The 14,190-nt window shown below is 33.1% G+C and overlaps 4 protein-coding genes and 1 long non-coding RNA gene across 6 annotated transcripts in view; 4 read left to right on the top strand and 1 right to left on the bottom strand.

The window, feature by feature from the left end:
• The window catches only part of stumps (DBB domain-containing protein stumps), a 45,464-nt gene extending 39,960 nt beyond the window's left edge, over positions 1 to 5,504 (top strand). Inside the window, exons 10-18 of the mRNA XM_033336121.2 lie at positions 50 to 240; positions 754 to 826; positions 1,031 to 1,339; positions 1,556 to 1,981; positions 2,063 to 2,182; positions 2,251 to 2,345; positions 2,468 to 2,687; positions 2,895 to 3,482; positions 4,212 to 5,504. Coding sequence (XP_033192012.1) covers positions 50 to 240; positions 754 to 826; positions 1,031 to 1,339; positions 1,556 to 1,981; positions 2,063 to 2,182; positions 2,251 to 2,345; positions 2,468 to 2,687; positions 2,895 to 3,482; positions 4,212 to 4,228 — 2,039 coding nt within the window. The 3' untranslated portion in view covers positions 4,229 to 5,504. The remainder of the gene's footprint in view (positions 1 to 49; positions 241 to 753; positions 827 to 1,030; positions 1,340 to 1,555; positions 1,982 to 2,062; positions 2,183 to 2,250; positions 2,346 to 2,467; positions 2,688 to 2,894; positions 3,483 to 4,211) is intronic.
• LOC117157839 (uncharacterized) lies at positions 234 to 9,612 on the bottom strand. Its single transcript, XR_013059375.1, has 5 exons — positions 9,438 to 9,612; positions 7,034 to 8,975; positions 1,499 to 1,749; positions 1,232 to 1,349; positions 234 to 388 (listed from the first exon to the last, which is right to left on the bottom strand). It is a non-coding gene; the product is annotated as an uncharacterized LOC117157839 (long non-coding RNA).
• Positions 6,269 to 8,611, top strand: LOC117157837 (antileukoproteinase). The gene is made up of 4 exons (XM_033336123.2): positions 6,269 to 6,307; positions 7,485 to 7,585; positions 7,868 to 8,043; positions 8,212 to 8,611. Exons 2-4 carry the CDS (start codon positions 7,521 to 7,523, stop codon positions 8,460 to 8,462), a joined length of 492 nt encoding a protein of 163 aa, XP_033192014.1. The 5' UTR covers positions 6,269 to 6,307; positions 7,485 to 7,520; the 3' UTR covers positions 8,463 to 8,611.
• A 65-nt stretch (positions 9,613 to 9,677) lies between the features above and the next one.
• On the top strand, positions 9,678 to 11,139 carry LOC117157838 (waprin-Thr1). Of its 2 annotated transcripts, none has more exons than XM_033336125.2 (4): positions 9,678 to 9,846; positions 10,043 to 10,108; positions 10,743 to 10,916; positions 10,985 to 11,139. In XM_033336125.2, exons 1-4 carry the CDS (start codon positions 9,840 to 9,842, stop codon positions 11,074 to 11,076), a joined length of 339 nt encoding a protein of 112 aa, XP_033192016.1. In that variant the 5' UTR covers positions 9,678 to 9,839; the 3' UTR covers positions 11,077 to 11,139. The 2 variants fall into 2 exon arrangements, with proteins under 2 accessions (XP_033192016.1, XP_076478313.1); XM_076622198.1 differs by having other exon boundaries at positions 9,678 to 9,909.
• Positions 11,140 to 11,284: 145 nt separating this feature from the next.
• LOC117157833 (uncharacterized) lies at positions 11,285 to 13,205 on the top strand. Its single transcript, XM_033336117.2, has 4 exons — positions 11,285 to 11,781; positions 11,908 to 12,060; positions 12,126 to 12,239; positions 12,314 to 13,205. Exons 1-4 carry the CDS (start codon positions 11,611 to 11,613, stop codon positions 12,503 to 12,505), a joined length of 630 nt encoding a protein of 209 aa, XP_033192008.1. The 5' UTR covers positions 11,285 to 11,610; the 3' UTR covers positions 12,506 to 13,205.
• The last annotated feature ends 985 nt before the right edge of the window (positions 13,206 to 14,190 follow it).

Genomic DNA, 14,190 nt, shown 5'->3' with positions numbered 1-14,190 from the left:
ATACAGATATGATAGATTAAGAAGTAAAGTGAACTCTTAATTGTTCTAGGCCCCGAAGAGAATCCGACGTTGTTACACTTTGCCGCACGTTTCGGCCTGGAGAGATTAGCTTGGCAACTGTTGGAGTGTCCAGGCGGTGATATAGCATGCGACCTGAGGAACGTGTCGGAACTGACCCCTGCGGATCTTGCAGAGCAGGCAGGACATACGAGATTGGCGCATCAGCTTCGTGGCTACATGGTACAAAAACATCGCCTTTAAAGCGACATCACAGTTAGTCCAATGGAACCGGTACTTTCGTGATATTTCTCTATACCTAATTGCAAATTGTCGCTTGGACGATCCACCTTCTATTTTTCTCTAAACTCTGCGTCTAGCTGTCCGTAGACTTCCAATTGAAAACGTGATCAGTTAAAATCAGTTAAAATTAATTAACATCAGTTGGATTTAGTCGGAATCGGTTAGAGTTAATTACGACTCGTTAAATAATTAATTAATTATATTCCATGAAAATCAGTTATGGTCAATTGGAATTAGTTTGACGACTCTAACTAGTTTCGTCCGGATTCTAATTACAATTAGAAACTTTAATATTCATAGAATTTTGAGATATTGTTAACGAAGAATGATAGTAGGCTTGATTTATAGAATTTTTTACTGATCTTTTGGTATGTTTCGGTGAATTAACTGGTATCTTACTTTTGAATTGCATGTTTCGGGCTTCCCCTTGAATTCTCGCGCACGGTGCCGCAGCAAATGAACGAGTTCACCAACATGTACAGCTATTTGAAAGTGATCAGCGAGACCACTACAGACCAAGCGGCAAGTGAGTAGACCCTCTTTTATTAAAATCTGTATTTTATATCTTTTGAAATTTGTACGCACTTATATTTGAATCTATGGTCACAAATATATAATTATACAGATAAACAATTGCGATATACCCAAATATTTAAACATAAATAAGAATTCTAAATGATTATGAAATGGTACCAAGATGGCCCAATATTAAGATTGAAACATCTTTCAGGCGCGGACCCATCGACAACTAACACATCAAGCGACACCAATAACGACAAGGAGGATTATTGTCGTCCACGACCCTTGAGCGAAGCCTATTCGGTGCCACCGGCCGCAAGACCAATAACGTCCTTGATCTTGCCAGGTCAATTATCAGTAACCCCTAGCCCGACCACCAGTAACCCCATTGAGGCAAATTATTCAATCGTACCAGCACCGACTCCCGTCATCGCCAGTCCATCAACACCAACGCCTGTGATGACCTCCTCGAACGGCTTTGAACTTCCTCTGCAAGGTTATATGAAAATGCATCCAGCTGGTAGGTAACTCTATAAAGAGATAAACGTAGGATATTTAAATTTGAACTATTGAATTTGTATATTTAAATTTGTCAAGTTGAATATTGAAATATTTGAGTACTTAAATTTTTAAATTTTGAAACCTTGTGATGTACAAATAATTTTTGAAATATTCCAACCTGAAACATTTCCAAGCACTGTCGAAAAATTGATGTTTCCAAATTTAATTCTTCAAGGACCAAAAACACCAACGTCAAACGCAGTGAGCCAGCAGCCATCTCGAACAGCGACGCCCACCCAGAGTCGTTCAGATTCTCATCCCATACCTGCTCGAGAAGAAAATAGTCAATCCTCCTTCTCTTATGGCAGAACCACCTCCAATTCCAGCAGCACAAAGTCGAGGGAACCGTCTGGGCCTCAGGACGAGTTACTGGAAATCATAAACGACTTCAAGAACAACGTGTTCACGATAACCGAAGTGGAAAGATTGGTCGAGAACTGGAGGAATCGCAACGATGTTCAACAGAGCTTCAAAGACAAACAGAGACAACTCACTGCGATGAGGGAAGAGTATGAAAGAATACAGAAAAGAATGAAAGAGGAAATGAAGGCTCCTACACCTTTTGACAGAATCAGAAAGTTCTTCTCCAAAGGAAAGAAAGGTTCGTTAGAGCAAAATACATATATTATAGATAATCCTCTGTTTCATAAGGTTCTAATTTATTTTTACTTTTAAATTGTAGATACGAAGGACTCTACGACCGGAAGTGACGATTCTTCTTCGACCAGTAAAGTGGAGAATGTTAATGGTGCCCTAACCGACCGTAGGCCAGTTAGCAGTCTAAGTCTCCGCAGTGTTTCAAGTACATATTTCGATAGTAAAGTTTGTTCTTTGGAGAGAAAATATTCTAATTAATTTCTATTTTCTTAGGCTCGTCTTCGTCTGGTAGAATGAGCACTGCCAGCGGATGCAGTGGGACCAGTTTAGGTGACAGTGGAACTCATTCTGATACTGAAGATCGACGAGTTAGTATTTAGAAAAATATATAATCGATCTCTAAATAAAGAACTTTGAAAACCTTCCTGCAGCTACAAATATTTTTATTTGATTGTAGAACTTGAAATTTCTGAATGAAAAATTATTTCAGTTACAAAATGCCAGAGAGGATAAAGCGGGTGTGATGTCGTACGAAATACCACCAGCTCCAAAGCCATTCGCAGGAAGGTATTCCCCGGCGCTTAGGTATTCCCCATCTCCTCGTTCCTCGACTGGAAACGATTTAGACTTGAGACCATCACAGCCACAATTACGAGGCGAGGATACCGAATACTACATCGCTTTTCCACCATCGGGATTACCCATTCACTGTTAGTAATCAAATAGTAAAATTTTAAGAGAAAATAAATAATTTCGATTAATACATACTACAATACTTAAAGATATACGCTAGAAGCAGTTTCGATTTTAGATAATTCCGAAACGATCAATTGTATTCTGATTAATCATAGATTTGTAATTTAAATTTTATTCCGAATAAAAGATTCTAAATAACACTTTTCAATAATGATCAACAGCTTTCAAGACAGAGGCTCCTCTGAAGGAACCAAAAACTCCAAGCTCCCCGTGTGATCACCCTAAGTACCTGGACTTGATTCAAAATTCATCGCCAGTCACTAATGACGCTTCAGAACCAGAGTCCTCCAGACATACTGGCAACAGTTACGCAAACATTGACCCGTCTACGTTGAACCCAGCGCCAGTACCGCCTGCTGGCATGTGCATTCCAACAAATTACGTGAACGTGACACCAACGTGCGTCACCTCGTCTCAGGACACTACACAAGGTCAGCAAACTGAGCAGAGACACTCACTTGACTTAAATCATGTATCTGAAATCTCGAAGAATTCAACCAAGGCCGAGACTCCCGGTCAGGCGGGGGAAAATAAGGTCACTGATGACGTACAAGGTCAAGACAATGTTTTGACTGAAGTTCAAGGTAAAAATAACGAGGAATATGTGGACACGAATCTAGCGAATAGTTTAGAAGGCGTGGATGTACCGGATACTGGTAAACTGCCGGAATATATGAACGTCGACGTTCCTCAGGATCAGAAAACTGGTGCCACGAAAAAAGTGCCTGCTCCTCCTGTTCCACCAAGAGGTAAAGTTACTTTTATCTCTTTTTATTTAAGTTATTCTATTATTATATTATGAATGCAATTGGTACGTATTAGGTTGGATAACAACTCATGCTTATACATGCTTCCCTATTTCCTTTGCATGTATTTCTGTGCATTTTTTTCTGGTATCAAATACTTTCTGTTTCAAGCATTTTCAAATGTACTACTTACATAGTATTTTAGTTTAATTTAGTAGCAGTTTAATGACATAACTTCCCTTAGATGAATGAGAATCATATCTCGTCATAACAAGCTATTTCAAGATAAAAGAATATACGTGACTAAATATAGTCACAGTATTTCTTAGTATTTACTCAGTCCCTCTTCCATAAATTCTCTACTTGTAAATTTCAGCGAACCGTGTCATAAATATATCAAATATCTCAATTATTCTAACTCAAGGTTTATCCGTCCATCATATACTCAGAAATAGTTGAGAAAGAACTATTTAAGGAGCTTAAATTACATCTATAACCAAATGACCAAATGAAATTTTAATTTCATTGAAATCTGCTCCACGAATTCCTTACCAGTTTAGTCACTGGCCATTCCCTTTTACTTAGCGGGGAATCACGAAGGTTGTCGATTACTTAAGACACTTTAATGAACTTTCATCATCATTTGCTACTTTTAACGCTATATATGTGTGTGCAAATCATTTCGCTCCTACAATCGATTCATCAAAATTTTGTTTCTATTTTCTGTTACAGTTACCACGAAGAAGTAAAATAAGAAAGATTACCATGAATAGAAGTACTTGAAAAGAAGTCGTTCCTCCGACTGGAGACTTTAATGGGCGGGTCGTTCAAAAATAGTGCTCTCGGCGATCGTTTTTCATTGAAGAAATACTCGAGTATGATTTCAAGTACTCGACGTCAGTGTTCTTCGTAATCCTTAGTATTAATAGCGTATTTAACTGTAAATTGTTCGGTTCAAGATAGTCGCTATGGCTCATATCTTCTATGTACATTACCTTCGTTCGTTTATCTTTCTTTCTCTTTATTCTAATACTCAGTGAAGCGCGACTTAATCTGTAGTTTTTGTTTATGGTATTGTGCTGCAGTTAAGTGCGTTTATTGGTCGTTATTAGTCTAAAACTGCCTCGAATGCGTTACGAAAATAAAACCAATGTATAATTAATTATTAACTTGTTACTGTTATCGATAAGCGAAATATGCTATTGTTCATAGTATCGAAGATATTTTTAAAGTGTCTTAAGTATATTATAAAATATTTTAATCGTTTCGATATTTCCATAAATTTTATTAGATTAGGAACGAATTTGGAGATCTCAAATCATTAAGATCAATAAATTTGGGATCTTCAAAGATTTTAAGTTTAAGTTTCGGAACCCGAATCGTTGAGACAATTATTTTACTACGTTTTCTTTAGGAAATTTAGAATATTATTGATCAACAAGCATTCGAGGCTTTCTGATTACGCCACTAAGTTGTATATTATGTTAATTAACCGATGCTCGGATCTCGGTCCAAGAACGAATACAATGCTAGCGAGCGCCAAATCAAATTTTCATCTTTTGGCGGGAAGCCAAAATCGCAATCTGTACATACTGTCCTCTGCTCTATATTCTATTATTATTGTAACCAGTTTTCTATATCGTCAGTCCTTAGGATTAAGTTAGAACAATTTATACAACGATTGTTTAAAAAAAAAATGTCGATGACGCCAAAGACTGCGTTAAGAATACATGGCGTCGCGTAATCATTATGTTATTAATCATACAATTCATGCACCATACGTTGTAATCATTCTCTAGCGTAAACAATACTTTGTACAGGTGTCGAAATTCCTTTTGTCTTACGTCTTTATAAGAATGACGACGAAATGCGTTTCAAGTACCAAGGATGCATTTATCGTTTTGATTGTAATATCATAGTGTAGAATATTTCACAAAACCATTCTTTTTTATGTCTACCAGTAGAGATACTACTATGTCTTTTTTATATTTATGTTTATACCAATAAAACTAAAGATAATAGAAATTGCAAAATTATTTCAATCGGATCTTCGTGTTACTTCAATGATAATCAATTGATTATGAATTGATCATGAATGAATTACGTAGCATACCATAAACATAGTGAAATATGGAGTATTGATAATATCGAGTATAATTTATGCATTGTCAGAAAGTCATAATTTTTATCAGGTGCATCTGCTGTGAGGAACGTTTCTAGGAAGCCGCGTTATTCTCAGAAATTGCACGTTAAATATGCATTATGTAATTTAGCGTGTCCGTGTATGTAGATTTAATAGTAAGGGGGGAAAAAGCATGAGTAAATATTCTTGCCAAATCTGTCGTTAATCGGAGGTAAAAACCATATTTGTTAACACAAAGTTTGCAAAGTTTCGCTTCTCTTACGCATCATCAAACTTCTTAGATAATATTCTATAAATGTTATTAAACTTAATAACAAAATATCGATGAAATTGTTAATATGAATAAAAATGGACAAATATTCATATTAAGAATTATTTTTTAAAAGATGCCAGAACCTAACACACTGTTACAAAATATGTAGATACTTTAAATGTTGCAAGCAAAATATCGTTGAAGTACAAATGATGTCACGCTCATGTACATACAGACAAATGTGTTTTTTTTGAATAAAACATGCGATTGAATATTCATCGACAGTATCAAACGACCTGTCGTGGTATCAACATCACGGCCAGGAATATCCAAGCGTTCTAAAATTCTCGAAAAGTACCTATTCAATTATTGACGGCGAGTCGAACAACGTGTCCTTTCTTTCACGAAGGACGATTATCTTTGGACATAAAGGTATTTTTACTCTTTGATTAAAAAAAAGCACTTGAAATAAAAAATACATGAAATAAATGCAACGCAGATCTTTTTATATTTGTTTAAAGAGATATCTATGAATAGAAAGTTGTAATTCAATTATCTTTTGCTACAAATTCTGCTCAATCAATCTTCTTATCTTCTTATCTCATCTGACTTCTTACCTTTTTCAATATTTACAGTAAATCTAAATTCTATGTTAAAATATATCAGAATACACGAAATCGGTAATCATCCAATGCTACTAATAGAAATTAATATTTATTCAAATATCCCACCAAAGAAATTCATATTCACTTATGTAGATATTCTTCGAAATCTAATTAACAAATTAAAAAATTTTCATCGCAATATTTATATATATATTATACTACTGTATTGACGTTAGTTTCTTGTAATGATAGCTTTCATGGATTGGCAAACCAAAAAATTTGGTTCATCTCTCGTGCGAATGAAATAAAGAAAAAGTATAAGGAAGAATCTGTAAATTTATATTACTAATATCTATAAATCTCTGATCCATAAATTTAAATTTCTAATTATTATTAAAATAAAAATAAAGAAAAGACTATGCCGCCCCCAGATCAACGATCCGGAAATGATCTAAACTACAGCCCATTCATTTCGTCAACCCTGGGGCTTGCAGAAACCACTATCTTCCTTCCGCTCGATTTAGATTTCTCGTTAATTTGCCACGCTAATTACCGTTGCGGTTCGACATCCGAGGTAGGTCCAACGATCCCCGATTTCCATTAAGGAGTTGCAACGTGCTCGTTACGTTTATTATTGAGTGGGGATCGATCTTATATAGGAGAGAAATTCTTCTCTCTTCAGCAAAAGTCTCGATCACCTGTTTCTTCGTTTGTCAACCCACGACTGAGAGTCAACGGTGCCATAATCGATCATATTTCAGTTTTGAAACCATTAACACAAAGTAATTCGGTATATCTGTGCGATTTTTTATACAATTTATGAAATACGATAATTATTATTAACAAAAAATAATAGTTGTGTTTATCGAATTTGTGAAATAGTGGAACTCCTGTTAGAAAAAATAAATATTTAAAATAGATATTCTTGAAACGAAAATTTCACGAACAAAATTTTTATCAAAATAATCGAAGTTTTTACAAACACATGCGTTTTTCGTTTTTAGTTTCGAGTAAGCTAAGTGAGTAAAACTAATTGAAAAATGAAATTGCTTACGATGGTCTTGGTGTCTACGTTGTCTTTGGCCACAACGCTTGCTCAATCCAGGTTTGTTTCTATCTTGTTTAATTAATTAATTGATTGTTTATGATGAACAGATTACGAATTTTTATGCATTTATGGAAATTTAAAGACGAGAAAATATATAAGAGTAGACATAAAATATTCAAAGTATAGTAACTCTTTATAATATCTAATAAGTTTGTGGTGAATCAAATCTCTCATTAAATCCTACTGTTTTAGTTATGTTCTTAAAAAAAACATGAATTTAAATAAATACTCTCAGTCCGCTAATGAATCTTCCTCGCGCAATTGAAATAATGTCTTCAGGTACGAACCTTTCGCTGAGAAACCAGGTTCCTGTCCACCACCTTTGCCAGTGCAGATTTGTAGTCAATCTTGTTTCTCTGACTCACAGTGCTTAGGAATTGGCAAATGTTGTCCAACCAACTGTGGAGGCTTTGTTTGCACAAAACCTGTTACCATGAGGCAAACAGTTCCTACCGGTAAAGTGACACTGTAAAGCAATTAATAACAAAGTTGATAACTAAATTTTATGTTAATTAATTGGCAGAAACGGTATAAAGTTACTCAAATTCTTAATAACTGAAAACCTTTTAAAAATGCCTAACTTTGATTTCAATTATAGAATTTGACTTAATCTGTATATTTAGAGAAACCAGGTTCGTGTCCAGCGAAACCAAAAGGAAGATGGGTGTGCTCACCAACCTGCAGTGTTGACAATGATTGTAGAGGAACAATGAAATGTTGCAAAAATAGGTGTGGAGCATTGGCATGTCAAAAACCAGATGTTGAGGTGGCTGAATTTGCAGACGAATCGGAAGACTTTTATAATAATCCCAGGAATCCTTACATCAATTCCAGAGATCCAAATAATTATCTACGTTATTATTTCAATAAGTAATTAAAATAATTGCAGATCGCCATAAAATATTAACAGGAAAATATGATTCTCTTTTTATTTAATCTTCTGTAACTAAATATATCCTTGTGCCATATCTTGTAATTGTTACAAAATTTGTGATAATTGTGAATTAAAAATCTTGCTCTTAACTAGATGTAGTAATTAATATATATCAGACTTTATGGTACTCTTTTTATACCCCTTTTTAAACCATCTAATTTTTAAATTTCTAGATTTACAAATTGATCGATATCTTAAATAATAGATAACAATGCTTGTTATATATATATGCGCGTTTGTAATTGAAATAAAATGTTCTATGATGAACCTTCTAATTTCTTAAATGATTTCTCAGAAACAAATTCATTGGTAAGCGGCTGTGTGTAAATGACGCGTCACCTTATTAGCCTATTGACCTGAATTTGCATAGATCCTTGAAGAATACATTCACGAAATCCAAGTAGAGAAGGTCATTAGCAAGACGGACTAAATGGAGGATCGTTTCCTAAAATCCTAGGAAATAATCGTTAATATAAGACCGTATCAAACTATTTTATTGTTAGAAAATAAATAAAAAGAAATATAAAAAAAAAACATAAACTGCTAGAAAAATTAGATAAGAAACAGAAAAAAGATGACATCTTCTCTGGGGCCATTTCAGAAAAATTCAGAAAATCCTACTTACTGTATAAAAATTTCTCTTACATATATATTATAAAAAGTTCAAAAATTTTGTCAATATTAATTTAAAACCAAAAGAAAGTTCAAATGCTTTATTCAAAAAATCGAATTATTTTGAATATATTATTTTAATCACAAATCGTGAAATTTTCCAGTATTGATTTAAAAATAAAAAATATTCAAATAGATACAATGTAAACGCGTTTATTGTTGTCGCTTAATACATCTAAAATGGCTTGTAATAAAATACATAAAAATACGTAATTTGTATCAATGAAAGAATGATCTACGAACCTGAAGTCTGTATTAGTTTTACGTAAATTCACGTATTCAATTGAAATACCCAACTACATTATTCGTCGAACAGTTGAGTCACAAACGTAAAAACATATCAATAATAGTCATAAATGCGTTCATAAACTGCAATGATGTCGGGAAATATCAAGAAGTTGAATCAGCTGGTTCCCTACGTACCGCCGTTTCACGACATGTTCCTTTCGCTGACCGCAGAGTAGAGGTGGAAACGAATGAGATAATGACATAAAGATTGTTATGTAGATAGATAAGGAAAGAAAATGACAGAGAAAGATTTAAGAATCTGAACTCTTATCACGCACCAATTAGACGTTGTTCATCTTGCAGTTGAATAGATCTGGTGATTTTAAAATTGTGGAAGAGGATCTTCGACAAAGAACAATGCATAGTATGTGTGTTTATGAAAATTAAGACTTTTACATAAGGTGTTTCAAGTTAACAAAAAGTTAATGTGAGTTAAAGAGACAATTTCATCGAAGAGATAACTTTGTCGTTTCCGTTTTTGTTTATATTGAGACATCTTGTGCATTAATACATTATTTTATTTTTCGAACTTTTAAATAATCAAGTGTATATCATTATAGAGAAAGGAGTAATTATGGTACTGGCTGTGTGCTTATTAATTGCTGTGGCAGACGCTCAGCTGTCTCGTAAGTTAATTGATCACCTCTATGTAGATATATTATTTACTGACATTTCATATAAAACTAATAGAACTTTTCTTGCTATTGAATTATTAATTTATTTCGAACGAATGCGATAATGTTGTAAATATAATTCTATTATCTATAATTAATATCGACATATTGACACTTTAATTGAGTATTAACTAATAATTTGTCATATTTTATATCTCTCACGTATATCTTGATTATGCTTATTGCCAATAAATGTTTTACTATGAGAAATATATACAGATACGTTCAGATATAATCGTCGATATAACGACTGAGAAAAATCAATATGACTGTTCATAAAAAATGATTTCCTACAAATTCTGTAAGATATTTTGGTTCATCCTATATCTCATCTATGATCACATATTCTGTCTTTTGTCAATCATAAAATATAAAGATAATACTACATTATTACTATATTACCACGCGAGTATTTCAATATAGCTTACCTAACGAGTATTTATTGATCTATTTGACAATCTTGATGTCGTATAATTTGTTTAATATTAGAATTAATCGAAATGAGTTTCTATTTTCAAAAATGGCGCATTAAAATTATCTTTACGCAAAAGAAAAATTCATCATTTACAATTTAATCATTTTTTAGATAAAGAAGGACATTGTCCATTAAGAAACAGTGTTTCAAAATGCACTCCTAAATGTGTTTCGGATTTTCAATGCTCTTTTAATGAGAAATGCTGTCCAAATAAATGCGGAAGTGAGTCATGTGTTTCAGCGAGTCCCGTTAGTACCGGCAATGGATATAAAGGATCATCGAATGGTAAAAGAGTTTACATAATTTTTTAAGATTTATATCTTCTAATATCCATAAGAAAATTTATTTTTCAGACGACGTTTATTGTGGCGGAGTAAAATGCGGTCCGTACCAAAAGTGTAAATTCGATCGTAGAACGAAACGCGAAAAATGCGTTCGTACATAAACGATTCTCTGAAATATAACAATATTACTTTTTTATAAAATAAATAAACATTTGTTTTAATTACTTTACTTTGTACATATATATTTTATTCCTCTCGTGAATATAATTTAAAATTTTGTGAAAAAATAATGAAAGATTATACATAAGTTGTTAATAAATATAATTTCTAAAGGTTTACAAAAATTAAAATTTAAATTGCAAGATGGTCGAATTACGATTAATTCTGATAGCAACTAGCAACCTGTTGAAAGTTTGAAAACGAGTCGACAGTCGACACATAGATTTTAATCGATATTTCTCGATAACCTCTTTATTGTTTTACGAGAAGCTGTGTGCCGGATGGAGAATATACTTATTATTAACAGTTATTAGTGTTTATAAAGTATGTACAAAGTGACACGACAGTAAAATCACTTAATTCTAGATATTTTTCAGCAAAATGGCATTTGATCAGTCTTGATTCTTTGTAATAAAAACATATACAATTTATTATTATATCATTGTAAAAGAGGTTAGATCTATGCCGATATTACGATGGCAGTAGAATTTTTAGTAAATCGTTTGAAAGCCCTCATCGTATTACTTCTGGGAGTATTTAGGCGTGCGATGTGCTGTCTTCGACGTCGAAGAAGGTCGTCTTGTGATTCTATACCTCTCTCCACGATCGGCGTAGTACCAAACACCGTAAACAACACAACACAACCAGTGAGTTTCTAACATTGTCATTCGCCTTTTTTTAAGTTCATTTCTTTTGCAACGATTCAAAAATTATGAAAATCCTGTTGTACCATTGACTCCGATAATAGTAATCACTGAAGATGCTTGCTCAAGGAATTAGAGCACTGGGATCAATGGGAAGAAAATCCTGTCGTGGTCGTGCCAGATAAGCCAGTTAACACGGTACAAGCAAAAATTGAACAATACAGACAGCAAGTTTCTAAACTGCCAGAATCTACAGAGGAGCAACAACCAAATTTTTTTGAGGTAATTATCTCTATTGCTTTAACAACTGGGAAATATCTATATCTAACTTCTTATATCTATCATAGAATATGACACCAAAGATTACAACACAGACAAAGATTTTAGTAAAAGATAAGGCTTCGGAAAATACATCCTGGAACGCATCAAAATTTGCCATGGCGAATGATCTCGTGCCATCTGTATGTTTATATTTCTTACATGACTATTTTTAATGAGAAGGAACTATATAATTTCTGAAATTATATTTACATAGAACGAGCTAGGAGAATGGGAAGACAATGCTGTTGGCTGGGAAGAAGAAACAACAAAGGAATTTGGAGACCCCACAAAAACATTAAGAGAACAGAAGCGAAGAGAAAGGGAGCAACGGCTGTTTGAGCAGCAGCAGAAAAGAATTGAACGCAATTCAAGACCTCAACCATTAGGTGCAAAACTAAATTCTTGATGAGAAAGGATATAGAAACAAAGATTTACGTCAGAAATGATAATTTTTCATTCGATGATGTTCATGCACAAATGTGATCTTTTTACAACTGCATGGAACGTCAATTAAGATTAAGGAAAATTAAAAGTCATTGCTTGTGCTATGAGTTATATGTTTTTTTTGTAAAATTTACCGAATCGTACCCTGTATAGGAAAACATCGCAATAATATTATTTGAAATGTCCAAATTTATATTTTAATGCGTTTATTAGTTAATTGATACATCGCATCTTACGCATTTAATTCCTTGTTGGAAATTACCTGAAAATCACTGAATGGTATTTAATGACACGTGAAATATCGAACTTTTTAATAGAAAACAAAAGAACTGACTTATTTACATAACATATTTACGTTACAGAAACTACGAATGTTGCATTGGTAAACGATAATATTATTACTTTTGTTATTTAAATTGTTTTATTGTTAAAATGTTTATAACGTCTAGGGACATTCCATGTAAATAATCTTGTAATACCACGTAGAAACTGATTTTTTATAATGAAATCGGACTATTTTTAGAAGGTGAAAAAATAGAATAACTAATCTCTTCGCAAGTATGAATTCATCTATTTGATTATTTTCTTAATCACACCGATATAAAACCGAGAGCATGTTCATTGAATTTGTAGCGGTGTGAAATAAATCATATTACTACACATACTGTTATTAAAAGACTTTATGAAAACCTCCAACAAATGCAAACAAACATTTTGTGATATATTGTAAGTATGTCTAATAAGCATTTAATACTTGTGCTGCTTTTAAAATGCCTTTTGTATGGGATTGTAAGAGGAAGTAGCGATTATAGGGAACAAGGGAAATATTTGATATTGATAAATGAGTATGTATTTGATACATATAACTTTTCGTGCTTCGTATGACGTATATACGATAAAATGTATCAAACAAACTTCCCCCTATGTACAGGGAATAAGGGGCTTGTGTCCAATCAGAGATAAGTCTAAAGTGAAAAAGATAAGGACGGGCGAAAATCACAGGATAAAGTAATATCGTTCGTTCATACAGCCGTTCGTTTTACTCCAGTTATTGAACTGTTACCAATTATTTAGAAACTATACATATATTTTATAACGCGCTAAACATATTGTATTATCTATATCGGTTAATAAAATAAACTGGTAAGTATGTATAAAAGAATATTTATACTAAAAGCTTATAATTCGGAATTCCTTCATTTGAGGTATTCTGACAGAAAAAAGACATCACAAATAACTATATAACTATTTACATAAAATATTGTATTGCAATTTTAGAATTAAATGGTGATACATAGGACATACGCGAACCCTGTAAAAAATTACGTTGATAATGTAATAAATAAGAATTCAATAATCATAATTACCACGGCATTGAATAAAAACTAGTGAAAGCGAGTTATTATCTGTGAAGTCTATACCAAAAAAACCGGCAAGATGAACAAGATAATGAAATAGTAATATCTGACTTCAGATACTTAGATTTTAAGGGTTTTGAGAAAAGCTGGAATTTCACTTCGCAGATACTTCAAAAAAATGTGGGGATAGTAACGGCCAGTTAAAAAGACAGAATTCCGGCCAATTAGCAAAGTATTGCTATACATTACGTCGATCACGCACGATACAATCTTGTTGTGTACGTGGCCA

Source organism: Bombus vancouverensis, chromosome 10 (assembly GCF_051014615.1).
Source record: "Bombus vancouverensis nearcticus chromosome 10, iyBomVanc1_principal, whole genome shotgun sequence".
Lineage (NCBI taxonomy): Eukaryota > Metazoa > Arthropoda > Insecta > Hymenoptera > Apidae > Bombus > Bombus vancouverensis.
The sequence above is the reverse complement of the archived record's forward strand: the minus strand, read 5'-3'. Positions and strand labels throughout refer to the sequence as shown.

What these genes read in the sequence shown, in the direction of transcription:
- LOC117157837 (XM_033336123.2), top strand. Translation starts at nt 7,521, where the DNA reads ATGAAATTGCTTACGATGGTCTTGGTGTCTACGTTGTCTTTGGCCACA. An exon ending in ACAACGCTTGCTCAATCCAG is followed by an intron (nt 7,586 to 7,867) that starts GTTTGTTTCTAT and finishes TAATGTCTTCAG; the next exon opens with GTACGAACCTTTCGCTGAGA. An exon ending in GAGGCAAACAGTTCCTACCG is followed by an intron (nt 8,044 to 8,211) that starts GTAAAGTGACAC and finishes CTGTATATTTAG; the next exon opens with AGAAACCAGGTTCGTGTCCA.
- LOC117157838 (XM_033336125.2), top strand. An exon ending in GGCAGACGCTCAGCTGTCTC is followed by an intron (nt 10,109 to 10,742) that starts GTAAGTTAATTG and finishes ATCATTTTTTAG; the next exon opens with ATAAAGAAGGACATTGTCCA. An exon ending in ATATAAAGGATCATCGAATG is followed by an intron (nt 10,917 to 10,984) that starts GTAAAAGAGTTT and finishes TTTATTTTTCAG; the next exon opens with ACGACGTTTATTGTGGCGGA.
- LOC117157833 (XM_033336117.2), top strand. Translation starts at nt 11,611, where the DNA reads ATGGCAGTAGAATTTTTAGTAAATCGTTTGAAAGCCCTCATCGTATTA. An exon ending in TAAACAACACAACACAACCA is followed by an intron (nt 11,782 to 11,907) that starts GTGAGTTTCTAA and finishes TGCTTGCTCAAG; the next exon opens with GAATTAGAGCACTGGGATCA. An exon ending in AACAACCAAATTTTTTTGAG is followed by an intron (nt 12,061 to 12,125) that starts GTAATTATCTCT and finishes TATCTATCATAG; the next exon opens with AATATGACACCAAAGATTAC.